The 18,383-nt window shown below is 36.7% G+C and overlaps 1 protein-coding gene across 5 annotated transcripts in view; it reads right to left on the bottom strand.

Moving 5' to 3' along the window:
• Positions 1-18,383, bottom strand: part of DIS3L2 (DIS3 like 3'-5' exoribonuclease 2) — a 374,067-nt gene that overhangs the window by 183,357 nt on the left and 172,327 nt on the right. For all 5 annotated transcript variants that reach the window (XM_082658674.1, XM_082658675.1, XM_082658676.1 and 2 more), the window contains exon 9: positions 5,819-5,992. In XM_082658674.1, coding sequence (XP_082514800.1) covers positions 5,819-5,992 — 174 coding nt within the window. The remainder of the gene's footprint in view (positions 1-5,818; positions 5,993-18,383) is intronic.

Consider the following 18,383-nt stretch of genomic DNA (forward strand, 5'->3'; position numbering starts at 1 on the left):
AAAATCACTAGTTGGCAGAACGACATTAAATGGAAAAAAAAAAAAAGCTATTGGAAAATTTAGAGCAAGCAATTTTATATGCCAAGTTTCACATTTGTAATGGTCCGGTGGAGGTCACTGGGCTTCCTTTTTATTGAGGGAATAGTAAAGAAATAGATATCTACAAGTTCTCCTGTGAAAAACTATAGGAACCGCCTCCCCTTCAAGGAAGCTCATAGTTTTACTGAAAACTGACATGATCCAAACTTCCACAATACTACTAAAATATAAAAATCAGTTTAGGGTGGTATTTTCCCCCTCTAATAATTTAGGTTTTCATTTTCCACTTTAATTGAGCTTTTAAGTTTTGTTTCCAGTTTAATAACAAAGGAAACAAAACAATATGAATGAAATTGAAAATAATTGGAGCCAGTCTCAGAAATAACCTTGGGGTTTCTTGGACTTCTGGTGCAACCCCCTTTAAGCAGTGTCCTTGGATATATTCTCTTCCTGACCCCCAAAGGCTTGCAGTATCGGCGCTGCATTTTTTTTTTTTTTTTTTAAACCTCAGATGCCCTGCTAAGGAGAACTGCAGGGTAGGCCATGCAAGCAGCAATTCTCCAGAGATGCAGCCGAAGGTCCAGAAAAATAGTACTCCCAATCAGAAGGGCCAGATTGTTGCCCCTAGGAGTTCACACTAGCCTTACTTCTTGAAAACTGCTAACCAACTATTTTTCTTTTCAAAATAAACACTATTTCTCTCAACTTCAGTTCGCAAAATATTACCCCAATTCCACTGGACTAAAAAAATGGAATTTTACTGACATAATTGGATTATGAGGTTTAAAGATTGATGGAACTTTTTTGTGTTCCAAATATAATCGTTCAAATACCAAACCTAAACGGGTATGTAGAAGTCCTTACGTAGCTAGAGCCAGGGTAACACTGTAGGCTCCACGGCAGGGTGGCCCAGCAGAGGGGGTCAAGAAGCTATCAAAACCATTGGAGTTGTGAGAGCCCTGTTACAGCGGGATTTGGGAGTCTTAGGGGAACATACCACCCTTTCTGCAGCCACAGCCTATCGCTGAACTGAGAACTACTTCAGTCACTCTAGTTCCCCCTATGCCTGCGCATTTCTCAGATCTCAGCTCAAGCACCAAGGACGCTGCCAGTTTGTCCATATGAATGTTACAGCGCCTGCCATCCTCTGCTGTAATTTATCTGAGTATAAATCTGCCTCCCTGAGGAACAGTAAAGTCATGAAGAACAAGGGCTGGGCCTTACTTGTCTTTGTATTTCCAGTGACTAACTGAGCACTTGGCATATATTATATATACACATATATATTCTACAGAGATACATAAATAATATATGTAAATAAATGTATATAGGAGAGAAGGGAGGAAAAGGAAAAAAGTTTTATTTAGGAGTTCCCAGAATACATATTATTTATTCATAGCATATGTTTTTTAGTGTGTGTTAGGACTCATTTCTAGTTCTTTTGACAGTCCTAGAAAAAGTAATATTGATAAAACCTCTTTGAAGGCACTGGACCTCTGAGCAGAAGAAATCACAGTATTACAAACTCTTGTACCAACTATCTCTCTCCTCCATTACAATTCCATATTTGACTATTGCTTAAAACATTTGATTCACGCTCCTCTGCTATAAGACTGAGCGTTCCGCAAGAACCGAGACCACATCTACTTTTGTTCATTGGTGAATTTCTACTGCCCATGGATGGTGTTCCATAAATTTGTTGATTGAAAAATGAAATCAATCTATTAAAAGACCAGTCAAAGAGAAGGAAAAGGTAATCAGCTCCAAACACTCCAGCATACTAAGTACTTCTCTATTTTTTATTGTAAAAAGAAATTAACCGTGACTACATAAATACATGAATTAATGCTGGCACCCTCACAAGGTATGTGGATCAGGTGGTAAGTGAGGTGTACCTCAAGTGAGAAGAGAGGCGGTGTTCCAGAACACAAAAGGCAATGAACGATACTGGCACTTCTTGGTTCCTATACTTTCAGCCAACTGTGAACAATAGGTATTTACACATGTCCAGTACCATGGATTTATGAAAATTATCTAGTTTTAGCTAAATTAATCCTTACAAAATAGGCAAGTGGCTAAAAAAGATTATTGCAAAGATCCACAGATTGAAGATAATATTGAACTAATAATAGTAATACCACTAATAACATGAAAATAGCAAAGCTGACATTTCTTGTGCTCCTAACATGAATTCATCCGCCACACTATGATTTCAAAACAATGACTGTCAATCATATGGTCCATAGCAGATACTTAGAAAAAAATAAACACACTTAATCTGTCCCTTCAAGGTAAAAGTGATGTTTTAACAACGATTAAAAAAAAAGAAAAAAAAAGTTATTGCTTTTTGAAAGCAAAATAAAACAAGAAACTCAAGTTTTTAATATAAAATTCTAAAAATGGATGTTTTGAAATGTTTCCATTGTTATACAATTTGGGGACCTAAAATGACCTAATCTTAAAAACTACAAAACTTTTCATATCTATACACTTAAATTTTCTAACAGAATTTTATAACCAGTTTTTAAAGATGCCAACTGAAGAATAATCGAAGATTATGAAATCATTTTAAAAAATCTAAAAATGCAACACCTTTCAATTAGTCCACAAGAACTGACTGACATCATGAAAGATGGAAGTTTATTAGCTGGATTTCAAAATGAATCTGAATATAATCAGTGAACAGGGTTAAAAAATAAGTATTATGATTTAGTAAGTTGAGCTCAATTCTTCCTAAGATATGATATCTTTTTCAGTTATGATAACCATTAAAACCAAAACTAAGTATCAAAATATACAAAACTTACAACCAGACCTCTGTATTTCCACACTGCAAGTTGTTAAAGCAAAATAAAAAAATAAAGAATATTCAATCACATTGCTTTCACCAAAAGTAGGATTAACAATATGAACAGTTTTCTATACCTTCTTAAAGTAAAATAAAAATATATTAAAATGTATTTCTTTCTCATTTTTCCACTTTTATGTATGTTAATAGCGTATATAATAAGTTAGTAAAGTAGTAAGTACACTTGTAATTTTAAAATAAAGGCACATATGTTACAGGGAATGCATGTTCAACAAAGTTTAGAGATTACTACTTTAGGCATCAGGAAGCAGTTGAAAGATTTTAAGCCAAAGGAGTAAAAAAAAAAAAAAAGAATACGATTTGAATTTTAGAGAAATAATTCTAGAGGATAATAAGCAGGTAAAAAGTTTCTGGAAGTTAAAGTGATTAAAAATAAAAAATCGCTGTTACTGTGCTAATAGCAGAGAGCATCCCACAAGCTCCCTGTATCTTTGGATCCTCTTGCAGGACACATAGGTATATTTTAACAGAAGACGTCTGCAGAGCAAGACCTCCTAGTCTGTGGTCTAACTCAGAAGGTAATGGGGGCCAAAGAAAAAGGCAAGGCGGGGCCATGAGAGGGGAACTGAGCGACACTGGCTTCTAGGACTATTGGCATGCCTTATTATTATTCATCTGCAGGCTAGGAGTCAGGCTAGGAAAGGTTGAGCACCTCTCTCTTCTGATATTTCCATTTATAATTTTTTAAAGTTATAGAAGTTTATTTTTAAACAATTTGAATAACAGAGTAATTTATAAAATGAAACGTAAAATATTGCCTCCCTATCAGTGAAATGATAGGCACTTCACTGAAGTCCACACACGATAATCACTGTCGGCAGTTCAATGCATTTCCTTCCAGAACTTTTTTTTCTGCAAATATACTTTTATGTGTACATGTATATGTATGTACATACACATTTATATCGTTTTTATATTATTTGACTTTATAAAAAACTAGGCTCATATTCATACTGTTCTGAAACTTGCTTCTTTCACTTCGCAATATATGATGGCCATCCTTTTAGGAAGTCCACATGGAAATGGTTCCTTTTTTGCAGCTGCAGGGAATGTTATCTTATTGAGATGACATAGGTTATTTAACCATTCCTTTAATGATGGACATCAGCAGTGTCACTTTTATAATAAAGCAGCAACGAACATTCTTTACGTACATCCTAAAACACTTCTTTGAGGAGGATGGACTCCTGGAAATAGAGTTTTTAGGTGAAAGGGTAAGTAGGTTTAAAATGTTTTAATAGCTTTTAATAGCTACTGCAGAATAGCTATACTAACTGACATTTCAAACAATAAAATTCAGCCATCCATTCTAACTTTCTTTTCTTATTAAAAATTTTTAAATAGATTCCTAGATTTAGGAAAAGATCTGAGAAAACAAGTCCCTCAATTTATATATGAGAAAATGAAGGTTCAGAGAGGGTAAGATTATGGACTCAAGATCTCAAAACCCCCGACAAGATGACTGACCAGGAGTTCTCTGAACAGTGGTTACTGCTGAAAGCCAGGAAGGCAACTTGAGTTAACTGACTTCAAATATAATGTGTGTTCCATCAGAGTTACTAACAAGCAGGAAGGGGAACTGTCAACTCCTTTTCCTTGCCTACCCGCGGCAAGAAAAGAAAAGAAGTACATTTCTAAAAGATACAAAAGCAAGAGGGAGCCGGAAAGGAGGATTCTCAAACTAGGTGGAGTAATGGGCACCAAGAGCTTAAGGTATCATAAGTTCAGCTGCATGAAGTGCGCAAGTGTGGCGGAAAAGACTCTGACACGGGATGACCTTAGCAAAAAACCTTCCACGGCCTCAGTGGGTTGTATGAAAAGTTTCTTGGTTCTAAATATCTCCATGTGGCATCCAAAATGAATGCCAGTACTGAAACCAAATTCTGAAGAGAAATATCAGAAAAGAACTAACATCCCACAATGAAGAAACATCTTCAAAGAAGATGTTGTTAAAAAAATACCACAAAAGTCCTTTCCAACAAATTCCAGACCTAAAAGTAAAGCTTTAAAATGAAGCTCCAAGCACAGAAGTCTTGAATCCTTTGCTCTGTGCCTGAAGAGGCCCATTTAAAGGAAGGCATTTCTAACCAGATAACACTGTCTTTATTTGACCAGACCTATGGGGCATAGCAATGAGAAAAGGAGGTGGCAACTACACCTTTTGAAATTATAATAGCATGGTCTAGAAGAGAAGTCAGCACACTTCTTCTATAAAGGGCCAGAGAGCAAATATCTTAGGCTTTGCAGGCCATATGGCCTCTGTTGCAACTATTCAACTCTGCTCTTGTAGTGCAAAAAAAATAGCCATAGACAATATATAACCAAATAAGCATGGCTGTGTTCCAATGCAACTTCATGAATGCTGAAATTTGAATTTTATATAATTTTCATGAAAAATTATTGTTTTGATTTTTTTCAACCATTTAAGAATATGAAAACCAGTCTTAGCTCACGGGCTGTACATAAACAGTCAGTGGGCTCGGTTTAGCTTGGAGGCCATCACTGGCCAACCTCCGGTACAGAGCACTTAGTTCCCAATTGTACAATTGAATGTTGGTGGAAAGATGGGAATATCTGAGGCCAGCTCATAGGAGAGTTAAGTTAGAAGGCAGAAAGATAGAAACATGATGTGCTTTTTTTTTTTTTGATTTGACACATTCATTTTTTGAAATGATTACCAGAAGAAGGATACTTTTACATCCATCACCTCAGTTACCTTTTTCACACACACACACACACACACACACACACACACACACACTGTATTTTATTTTTACAAGAGATAAATAAACTGACACCAAGCATTGTAAATGGATGACCACAACAAAAGCAACAATGATTGCAGTTACCAAACACAAAACACACTCATACTAAGAAACATGATGTTCTTTACACGTTTCAGATATTTACCTTAAATCTCTTCTCTTGCTGAATTCCTCTGGTGGAATTGTCCAAGGCAGGTCTTGAGGGAGACATTCTAAAACTTCTGAAGAGAAGTCAGAGAAATCCACTCCATACTCTGTTAGTATCCCTTCTGTTTCAGGCTCGATCTCACCAGCCTGCCCAAGACTCTTAGCCAGCTGCCTGTGGACAGGACAGAGAGGAACAAGCATGTTAGTGAGTAATGAAACATAGGTGACCCATTTCCTCTCTAAAAATGAGGGTAGTAGGAAAGTCTTTGAAACCTCCTGCCCCTCCCCCAGAAGGAACACCATCATCAGTGAACGGAGGTGGGGGGGCAAGCAGAAGAGATGAGGATACTCTTGTCCTATTAACGCCATGACTACAGTATAATTTTACCTTTCCTCAGGAATTCTGACCCAGGGAGTAGGGCCAGACGGCCCTTCTTAGGACTCTGGAAGTTGTTATTCATGGAGAATTAAAAGCTTTTGTCAATTATTTCTCTTGTAAACACCTTTAGAGACAATTCTGATCAACCCAGTTTGCTGTTAAATCATTAGTTTCACAGTGCCTATACCTTACATCATGCTTACTAGATTAGATCTCATGTTTTTATTTATTTCACAATTCTACTAATTTTTCCCTTAATGTTTTAAAATATTTTATCTGAACACAAAAGTAATATATGTTCACTCTAGAGAAGTTAGAAAAGAAAGAAATATACCAAGAAGAAAATTTAAATTATCTTTAATCCAGTCACCCAGCAAACGACCATCCGCATTTTAAGGTACTGGTCCATTAAAAGTAAGATTGCATTTAATAGGACAGTCCTGATGCTGTGAGTAGGATTCCATCTTTTAGAGGGCTGATCTCACTCTTTTATCTGTGGGACATCTACACATATATCAAAATTGATAATTCTCGATTCTTCTAAGTATTGGCATGCCACATACAGACCACAAGTCTAAAGTTAAGTGCTGAATACAGATAGTCAATAAGGAAACGTGACATAAGTCTCAAAACAGCCGCCTTTGTTGAGGGTGATGGGGAGACCAGAGAAGGCTACCTCCTCCATTGTATAGGTCTACTCATCCACCAGCGTGATCCAGGAATCCACCCTCAGTAATTCCTGCAAGCAGTTTAGCTCTGGCATTAGGGTCTTCTCTGGGGCCACTCAATTTCTTTGAAGAAGATTCTGTTTCCTACATAAGGGTAGATGCCTGGCTACTAGAGTTCTTAGGTACACAGTGGTGGAGTGGGACTGGGGATGTGGTTGCCTTACATGCAGACTTTTAACAAATTCCCATTTTCAGCCTCACTACTGGAACATGGCAGTGGTGGCAGAACGGCTGGCCCCATTTCTCATATGCCAGCCAAGAGAGACCAGCCCACTGTTGACACATACACCTGCCCACCAGCACAGGCTCAAGGCAGCCTGTAGGTTGACCTGTGGGCTCCAGGTGGCCTGTAGGCATTTCACATACAATGGTGGCTCAGACCAGTGCCTTCTCCTCAAACGTAGGTGGTGATCTCCCAGAAAGCACATCAAAAAGCCAAAGATAGCAAAAATACATGGGAAAAAAATAACAGAAAGCTATCTGGAAGATCCACAAATATATGAAAATTAACCAACCAATGGATTAAAGAAGAAATAAAAAGAGAATTAGAAAATATTTTGACCTGAATAAAACACAACATAACAATGTTTGTGAGAAGCAGCTAAAGCAGTGCTTTGAGGGAAATTTACAGCATTAAATGCTCATATTAGAAAAGAAGAAATGTGTCAGTGACCTAAACTTCTACCTTAAAAAACTGAAAAAAGAAAAGCAAATTAGATCCCAGGTAAGCAGAAGGAAGGAAATAATAAAGAAATAAGAATCAATGAATAGAAAATGAAGAAACAATAAAGAAAACCAATAAAATCAAAAGCTGATTCTTTGAAAAGATAATAAAATAGGTAAGCTTCTGGTGAGGCTGATCAAGAAAAATAAGGAAGAAGTTACCAGTATCAGGAATGAGAGAACATTTTTATAGATCCTATGAGTATTAAAAGAATAATAAGGGAATTATGAATGACTTTAGGCCAACAAATTCAACATCTTGGATGAAATGGGTAAACTCCTTGAAAGACATACACTGCCTAAGACTCCTCAAGCAGATACCAATACCTAAATATTCCTTTATCTGCTAAAGAAACTGAATTCATAGTTTAAAATGTTCCCACAAAGAAAAATTCAGGCCCAGATGGTTTCACTGGAGAATGCTACTAAGTCTTCAAGGAAGAATTAATACTAATTCCATAGAAACTCTTTCAGAATGCAGAATAGGACAGAACACTTCCTAACTAGTTTTATGAAGCCAGCATTACCCTGATACCAAAATCAGACAAAGGATTCATGAGATCAATATCCCTCATGAAAAACAGACTTAAAATTCTTATGAAATATTAGCAAACAGAATTCAGCAATACGTAAAACGATAATACAACATTCAAGACCAAGTAATTCAAGATCTGTCTGACATTCAAAAATTAATCAATTTAATTCATCAATTAGCAAACAATGAAAAAACACATACAATTATCTCAATAGAAGCAAAAAAGCATTTAACAAAATTCAACATCTATTCATGATCAAAACACTCAGCAAATGAGTAATGAACAGGAAGGTCCTCAACTTAATAGTGAAAGACTAAATGCTCTCCTCCAGATCAGGAAGACAAGGGTGTTCACTCTCACAAATAGTATTAAACATGGTATTGGAAGTCCTAGTGAGAACCATAAAGCAAGAAAAAGAAAGGAAAGGCATACAAATCAGAAATGAAGACTTCCACATTGCATGTAAGTGGACCAAAGGACTACAATTCCCATTACAGAAGCCTCCTACTTAATGCCTGGCATCTCTTTATAGAAGACTCCTCTAACTCTACAAAAACTAGTACACTGTGAAACTAGTGTGAAAGCCAGCACGCTGTATGACTGTGGCCAAACTAATCCTGATAAAAGACTATGATTGAACTTCTTGTTCTTGGCTTTCCAGACTGGCCTTTGTTCCTACCCATAACTTTCTCAGGACATTCAAGACTCTTACTGTTTCTAAGAGCCCTTCAGTACCCTTCTAAAAATTCCTTTTCCAACCACAGTTGGTTTCTCCTGTTTGCAATCAAGAATCTAGACAGTTAAAGACTCAGGTCTCATTAATTTTCAGATTGACAACATTATGACCTGTGTTCACTAGAATGCAGTTCCTGTTGAGGATTTGGGGAACCTGTTGTCACCTCTGAAGTTTGAAGGACATTTTGGAAATTAATATTTTGAAAATTAATGGGACCTGAGTTACCTCCAGCCCATCTAAACAATTATTCTCACAGGTTCCTGAGGTTCTATTCTCTACATCCATCTCCTAAAACTAATGGGTTTGTCTGGGTTCTTGGTTGTAAGCATGAGAAACTAACTCCAGATGGAAAAGTAATTTATTGGAAAGATACCAAAGAGATCACAGAAACAGTGAGAGACCTGGAGAACCTGAAAAGAGGGTGGAAACAAAAGAATTACATGCTCAACCTCTAAAGTCTTGATTCCAGGCTAAGGTGGAAACTCAGTGACCTCCTATGCATATCAAAAAATTATTTTGACTCTATTGCAGCTGCCAGGCTAAGATGGCAACAAAATAAATAAACAAAAATAAAAATCTGGCTTCCAGTGTCCTTGTCCCCACGCTGAGCCACAGCCACCCCCCGCCTCTGCAGGAGACCGACCAACACTAGCAGGTGTTCCAATGTGATGCTGAATAAGAATGTTGAGAGAAGACCCACCACCAGTCCCTCCCATCAGGAAGCTTGCACAAGCCTCTCAGATAGCCTCATCCACCAGGGGACAGATAGCAGAAGCAAGAAGTACTACAATTCTGCAGCCTGTGGAATGAAAACCACATTCACAGAAAGAAAGACAAAATGAAAAGGCAGACGACTATGTACCAGATGAACGAACAAGATAAAACCCCAGAAAAACAACTAAATCAAGTGGAGATAGGCAACCTTCCAGAAAAAGAATTCATAATAATGACAGATATGATGATACAGGACCTTGGAAAAAGAATGGAGGCAAATATCGAGAAGATGTAAGAAATGTTTAACAAAGACCTAGAAGAATTAAAGAACAAACACCTAGGAGAATTAAAGAACAAACAAACAGAGATGAACAATACAGTAACTGAAATGAAAAACACACTAGAAGAAATCAATAGCAGAATAACTGAGGCAGAAGAACGGATAAGTGACCTGGAAGACAGAATGGTGGAATTCACTGCCACAGAACAGAAGAAAGAAAAAAGAATGAAAAGAAAGGAAGACAGCCTAAGACACCTCTGGGACAACATTAAACACATTCACATTACAGGGATCCCAGAAGGAGAAGAGAGAGAGAGAGGACCTGAGAAAATATCTGAAGAGATTATAGTTGAAAACTTCCCTAACATGGGAAAGGAAAGAGCCACCCAAGTCCAGGAAGCACAGAGAGTCGCAGGCAGGATAAACCGAAGGAGAAACACGCCGAGACACATAGTAATCAAACTGACAAAAATTAAAGACAAAGAAAAATTACTGAAAGCAACAAGGGAAAAACGACAAATAACATACAAAGGAACTCCCATAAAGTTAACAGCAGATTTCTCAGCAGAAACTCTTCAGGCCAGAAGGCAGTGGCATGATATATTTAAAGTGATGAAAGGGAAGAACCTACAACCAAGATTACTCTACCTGGCAAGGATCTCATTCAGATTCGATGGAGAAATCAAAAGCTTTACAGACAAGCAAAAGCTAAGAGAATTTAGTACCACCAAACCAGCTCTACAACAAATGCTAAAGGAACATCTCTAAGTGGGAAACACAAGAGAAGTAAAGGACCTACAAAATAAACCCATAACAATTAAGAAAATGGTAATAGGAACATATATATCAATAATTACCTTAAACGTGAATGGATTAAGTGCTCCAATCAAAAGACACAGGCTCACTGAATGGATACAAAAACAAGACCCATATATATGCTGTCTACAGGAGACCCACTTTAGACCTAGGGACACATACAGACTGAAAGCGAGGGGATGGAAAAACATATTACATGCAAATGGAAATCAAAAGAAAGCTGGAGTAGCAATCCTCATATCAGATAAAATAGACTTTAAAACAAAGACTGTTACAAGAGACAAGGAAGGACACTACATAATGATCAAGGGATCAATCCAAGAAGAAGATATAACAATTATAAATATATATGCACCCAACATAGGAGCACCTCAACACATAAGGCAACTGCTAACAGCTATAAAAGAGGAAACTGACAGTAACATAAAAATAGTGGGGGACTTTAACACCTCACTTACACCAATGGACAGATCATCCTAACAGAAAATTAATAAGGAAACACAAGCTTGAAATGACACAACAGACCAGAAAGATTTAACTGACACTTATAGGATATTCCATCTAAAAACAGCAGATTACACTTTCTTCTCAAGTGCATACGGAACATTCTCCAGGATAGATCACATCTTGGGTCACAAATCAAGCCTCGGTAAATTTAAGAAAATTGAAATCATATCAAGCATCTTTTTCAGCCACAACGCTATGAGATTAGAAATCAATTACAGGGGAAAAAAAACATAAAAAACACAAACACATGGAGAGTAAACAACAGGTTACTAAATAACCAAGAGATCACTGAAGAAATCAAAGAGGAAATCAAAAACTACCTAGAGACAAATGACAATGAAAACATGACGATCCAAAACCTATGGGATACAGCAAAAGCAGTACTAAGAGGGAAGTTTATAGCAATATAATCCTACCTCAAGAAACAAGAAAAATCTCAAACAATCTAACCTTACACCTAACGGAACTAGAGAAAGAAGAACAAACAAAACCCAAAGTTAGTAGAAGGAAAGAAATCATAAAGGTCAGAGCAGAAATAAATGAAACAGAAACAAAGAAAACAATAACAAAGATCAATAAAACTAAAAGCTGGTTCTTTGAGAAGATAAAAAAATGGATAAATCTTTAGCCAGACTCATCAAGAAAAAGAGGGAGAGGACTCAAATCAATAAAATTAGAAATGAAAAAGAAGAAGTTACAACAGACACCACAGAAATAAAAAGCAGCCTAAGAGACTACTACAAGCAACTCTATGCCAAAAAAATGGACAACCTGGAAGAAATGGACATTCTTAGAAAGGTATAAGCTTCCAAGACTGAACCAGGAAGAAACAGAAAATATGAACAGACCAATAACAAGTAATGAAATTGAAACTGTGATTAAAAATCCTACAACAAACAAAAGTCCAGGACCAGAAGGCTTCACAGGCGAATTCTATCAAACATTTAGAGAAGAGCTAACACCCATCCTTCTCAAACTCTTCCAAAAAATTGCAGAGGAAGGAACCCTCCCAAACTCATTCTACGAGGCCACCATCACCCTGATATCAAAACAGACAGAGATACTACAAAAAAAGAAAATTACAGACCAATATCACTGATGAGTATAGATGCAAAAATCCTCAACAAAATACTAGCAAACAGAATCCAACAACACATTAACAGGATCATACACCATGATCAAGTGAGATTTATCCCAGGGATGCAAGGATTCTTCAGTATACGCAAATCAATCAATGTGATACACCATATTAACAAACTGAAGACTAAAAACCATATGATCATCTCAATAGATGCAGAAAAAGCTTTTGACAAAACTGAACACCCATTTATGATAAAAACTCTACAGAAAGTGGGCATAGAGGGAACCTACTTCAACATAATAAAGACCATATAAGACAAACCCACAGCAAACATCATTCTCAATGGTGAAAAACTGAAAGCATTTCCTCTATGATCAGGAACAAGACAAGGACGTCCACAATTATTATGTGCCACAATTATTCAACATAGTTTTGGAAGTCCTAGCCATGGAAATCAGAGAGGAAAAAGAAATAAAAGCAATACAAATTGGAAAAGAAGAAGTAAAACTGTCACTGTTTGCACATGACATGATACCATACATAGAGAATCCTAAAGATGCCACCAGAAAACTACAAGAGCTAATCAATGAATCTGGTAAAGTTGCAGGATACAAAATTAATGCACAGAAATCTCTTGCACTCCTATACACTAACAACAAAAGACCAGAAAGAGAAATTAAGGAAACAATCCCATTCACCATTGCAACAAAAAGAATAAAATACCTAGGAATAAACCTACCTAAGGAGGTAAAAGACCTGCACTCAGAAAACTTTAAGACACTGATGAAAGAAATCAAAGATGACACAAACAATTGGAGAGATATACCCTGTTCTTGGATTGGAAGAATCAATACTGTGAAAATGACTATACTACCCAAAGCAATCTACAGATTCAATGCAATCCCTATCAAATTACCAGTGGCCTTTTTTCCCAGAACTAGAACAAATATCTTAAAATTTGTATGGAGACACAAAAGACCCTAAATAGCCAAAGCAGTCTTGAGGGAAAAAAAAACGGAGTTGGAGGAATCAGACTCCCTGACTTCAGACTATACTACAAAGCTACAGTAATCAAGACAATGTGGTACTGGCACAAAAACAGAAATACAGATCAATGGTACAGGAGAGAAAGCCAGAGATAAACCCACATACCTATGGTCAACTAATCTATGACAAAGGAGGCAAAGATATACAATGGAGAAAAGACAGTCTCTTCAATAAGTGGTGCTGGGAAAACTGGACAGCTACATGTAAAAGAATGAAATTAGAACACTCCCTAACACACACCATACACAAAAATAAATTGAAAATGGATTACAGACCTAAATGTAAGACCGGACAGTATAAAACTCTTAGAGGAAAACATAGGAGGAACACTCTTTGACATAAACCACAGCAAGATCTTTTTTGATCCACCTCCTAGAGTAATGGAAATAAAAATAAACAAACAGGACCTAATGAAACTTAAAAGCTTTTGCACAGCAAAGGAAACTACAAGCAAGTTGAAAAGACAACCCTCAGAATGAGAGAAAATATTTGCAAACAAATCAACGGACAAAGGATTAATGTCCAAAATATATAAACAGCTCATGCAGCTCAATATTAAAAAAAAAAAAACCCAATCCAAAAATGGGCAGAAGACCTAAATAGAGATTTCTCCAAAGAAGACATATAGATGGCCAAGAAGCACATGAAAAGCTGCTCAACATCACTAATGATTAGAAAAATGCAAATCAAAACTACAATGAGGTATCACCTCACACCGGTTTGAATGGGCATCATCAGAAAACCTACAAACAACAAATGCTGGAGAGGGTGTGGAGAAAAGGGAACCCTCTTGCACTGTTGCTGGGAACGTAAATTGATACAGTCACTATGGAGAACAGTATGGAGGGTCCTTAAAAAACTAAAAATAGAATTACCATATGGCCCAGCAATCCCACTACTGGGCATATACCCAGAGAAAACCATAATTCAAAAAAACACATGCACCCCAATGTTCACTGCAGCACTATTTACAATAGCCAGCTCATGGAAGCAACCTAAATGCCCATCAGCAGATGAATGGATAAAGAAGATGTGGTACAAATATACAATGGAATATTACTCAGCCATAAAAAGGGATGAAATTGGGTCATTTGTAGAGACATGGATGGACCTAGAAACTGTCATACAAAGTGACGTAAGCCAGAAGGAGAAAAACAAATATCGTATATTAACGCATATATGTGAAATCTAGCAAAATGGTACAGATGAACTAGTTTGCAAGGCAGAAATAGAGACACAGATGTAGAGAACAAATGTATGGGCACCAAGGGGGGAAAGTGGCAGGGTGGGTGGTGGTGGTGGTGGTGGGATGAATTGGGAGGTTGGGATTGACATATATACACTAATATGTATAAAACAGATAACTAATAACAACCTGCTGTATAATAAATAAATAAATAAAATTTAAAAAACCCAAAAAACAAAAAATAAATAAAAAAATTAAAATCCAAGGGTGATAAGTCACTGTATTGTTGAATTCAGTCTTACTAAGTCTCCTACATGAAAAGTAGGAGTACTAATCAGAAGGAGTAAGACTCAAGAGAACCAAACCATATATATATATATCATATATATATATATATATGATATATATATATATATCATATATGTATATACATAGAAATACAAGATTAGGAAACACAAGATATAGGAAGATGCAGAAAGGTCTTAGTACCTTGGATGCCTAGTTCTAACTGAACTTTCATTGTCACAAGTCATAAACGGACTATGATAGCATATCCATCCTAAGTGGTGGTCTGTGAAAAGACAGTAGAGCAGAAACTTCCTCCCTGCAGGCAGAACTTCAAGGAATATATCCATGGTCTACTTTGGCTGAGGAAAGATGGCCTGATGGGCAGAGGCTACATGTTTAACCAGATGGATAGGGACCTAAAAGAAGAAAGATTGGAGGATTGGTGACAAAGACATCTGGGGAACAGACATGGAGAAACGGGTCAACTGTAATGGGCCCAGAGTACGATTATTTGTGTTCCATGAGAATGGTCAGCAAAACACTCCCACTGTGGAGGCAAGATGACCTTCAGAATGTCAACCAAGCCCCTTCCCCAGGCACTGCAGTGCTTGCTCAATGGGCATAAGAACAAAGTACCTGGTAACAGGAAATGAGCTCCACCGCATGAGCTTCCTCTCACTAATGCTAACCAACCGTTACAGAATGCCAGCTGCCCAGCAGCAGCAACCAACTCTGCCCCGATACAGAACCACGGCAGGAAGACCCACCAACCAGCTGATAGCAGATTTAGTTCACTGAGCTCTTCTATGATGGAGAGGACAGCAATCTTTCTCCATTAAAAGAAACACTAATTCTGGGTTTGGGTTTACTGTCTTCATTTGTTCTACCCACCTTGCTTATAAACACCATAATCCATAGATTTACCAAATACTGTTTAAGCTATTGTGTTACCTCACTCAGTACTGTTTGTAATCAAGAATTTCACCTTACAGAAGTAGAGATGCCCACTGAATTCACTGATTAGAATGATGTATAGCGTACTGGCGGGCTAAATCGGGAGGTAACATCTTATGAAGTTGGGATATAACGTTGCTTTTATTATTCTAGAGTTGTGCACACCGTCTGGGGACCAAGAATGCAAGGGAGGGGTTGGGCCTTTCACTGGCATACTTAAGACTCACTCACAGTAATACTCACTTCTACATTTGAGAGACTTTAGTACCTCTGAGGACAGTTGTGATTCCTCTGAATTCAAGGCTAAGACTCCAAGAATCCCAACTGATTTATTAACAAGGCATGAAATATACTTCCTACTTTCAGAACTATGTGCAATTCGAGTCAATTGAGAGATGACTCAGAAGTAAGGGTTCAAGAATGGCAAGTAATGATATAAAGAGGTTAATCATATATTATGTTGATCCATATGAAATTACCAATATATTTGACCATTTTTTACCTATAAAACACAATTTCACAATTTCCTACAGTATTAAAAAAACATGTAAAATAATTAACCATACATATAATCCAACAGCATACACAGTTTTCGGAAGAAGTATAAACAACAAAGTAGATCATATAGAGCTTATTAGAGAATTCAACTAATATGGAAAGAAACACATTCTAATATGTGGGTAGGAGTCTCAGTAACAGTCTTTGTGAAGCAGACTTAAAACACAGTGCCCATCCTACTCCTACTTGGTGAGACTGGAGTGGCCAAAAATGATCATCTTATGCTTGTTAATGGAGGGTTTAAACACCTGAACAAACGGCATTTTATAATATTCAACTTAAAAACTATAATGCTAAAATCTAAGAACACATTATTTAAAGATGCGGGGGGTGGGGGGGAAGGTGGGGAGGTGTTCCATTAAAAAAATACTGCATGTAAAAAGGAAGAAAAGAACAAGCAAGGGAAATGGCAGAAGGAGAAAACATACATTATAAGTATACAGACACAGAAATGACTATCTTGATCAAAGATATTAGCAAGAGCTCAAAAATTTATGAAAATATCACCACTAAAGAAGAGCTCAAAGCAAAGATCCAAGTGCATACAAAATAAATAAATTTCACAAAAGGAAATAAAAAATAGTGTGTTAGACCTAGGAAATAGGAAATAAGTAGAAAAGGAAAAAAAAATCCATCACAGAAATGAAAAGTCATACGGGAGATAACTAATGAAGAACTGACACAATTTGAAAAAAATAAGGATCATAGAGAAAAGTCTGAGAGAAGTGGGAAAAAATGAAATTGGAACATACTAAGAGTATAAAAAGATTATAGGGAAAACAGATATGAAAGGTAGGTGAAGGAGATCAAACATTGGCATAACTGATATTCCTGAAGGAACTTCATATATGAAATAGAAAACATTTTCAAAAATATCACTAAGACAACTTTCCTGAAATAAAAGAAATTTTACAGACAGAAAGGGTATATACCATGTCTCAGGAAAAACTAATACAGAAAATTACCACTGAAGTTAGTAGACTTTAAAGATGAAGATTTTTAAATGCAAGAACTCACAGAATGTAATTCTCACAAACCATTTCTGAAGGACTGCTAGATAAAGACGACAGCCTACCAAGAAATGGAGCAATTTCTCCAAAAAGAAGACGAGTGCTGAGTACTGGATCCCCTTCTGTTGGGATGGAAAGGTGAAAGGAAAGGAGGACAAAAGTAAGCATGATGATGGGCCTAATATTCGTCAGAACAAGTCACGTCAGTCATTAGATCTTTGCTGAAATTTAAAGGAAAAAACAAAAACCCTGTCTTTTATCTTATTTAATTTTATTGTTGCTTTGCGTTCTGGCAAAATTTTTTCACCATGCTCTATTCTGAGTCCAAAGAATCTTGATTTGTTCACTGAAATTATAACATGGCCTATAAAAACAAAATTATATTCTGATTAGGGCCTCCAAATGTGATCAATGACTCCAAGTTTCTATTAGTAGGAATTAACATTTATTTTACTAAGTTGCAGAGAATGTTTCTCAAATATCGTATTTAAATAAATTTATTATAGGTTTTCACTCAAGATGCATTTGATAGTAGCACAGACTAGATAGCTTGCAGGAGATAAAAATCTAACAGGTCAGCAATAAGAGCTCATGTATTCAGACCTTAGATGCCCCAGAAAGAATCATATGCTGTCTACTTATAAATTCTGCCATCACTCTAAACACCAAAATAACTTGGGATCTAAACAAAAGCAGAAGCTAGTAAGGAACTGACTTACACATTGTGTATTTCTCTTACAGAAGGATTTGTTTTATATTTTTATTTCAGTGTAAATTTTATTTTAAATGAATACTGAAAGTAACTTTCCCTTTCATGTGTTACAGTTCAAATATTACAACTTCCTAAGCAGTTTCTGTCTTCTATTCACTGTCTGAAAAGATGGTAACAGCTGCTTTAGGACAACTATGATTCAATGTTGCATCAAAATGTTTGGCCAGGGGCTTCCCTGGTAGCGCAGGGGATAAGAATCCGCCTGCCAATGCAGGGGACACGGGTTCAATCCCTGGTCCGGGAAGATC

Source organism: Grampus griseus (genome assembly GCF_964374135.1).
Source record: "Grampus griseus genome assembly, chromosome: 7".
In the NCBI taxonomy this organism is placed as follows: domain Eukaryota; kingdom Metazoa; phylum Chordata; class Mammalia; order Artiodactyla; family Delphinidae; genus Grampus; species Grampus griseus.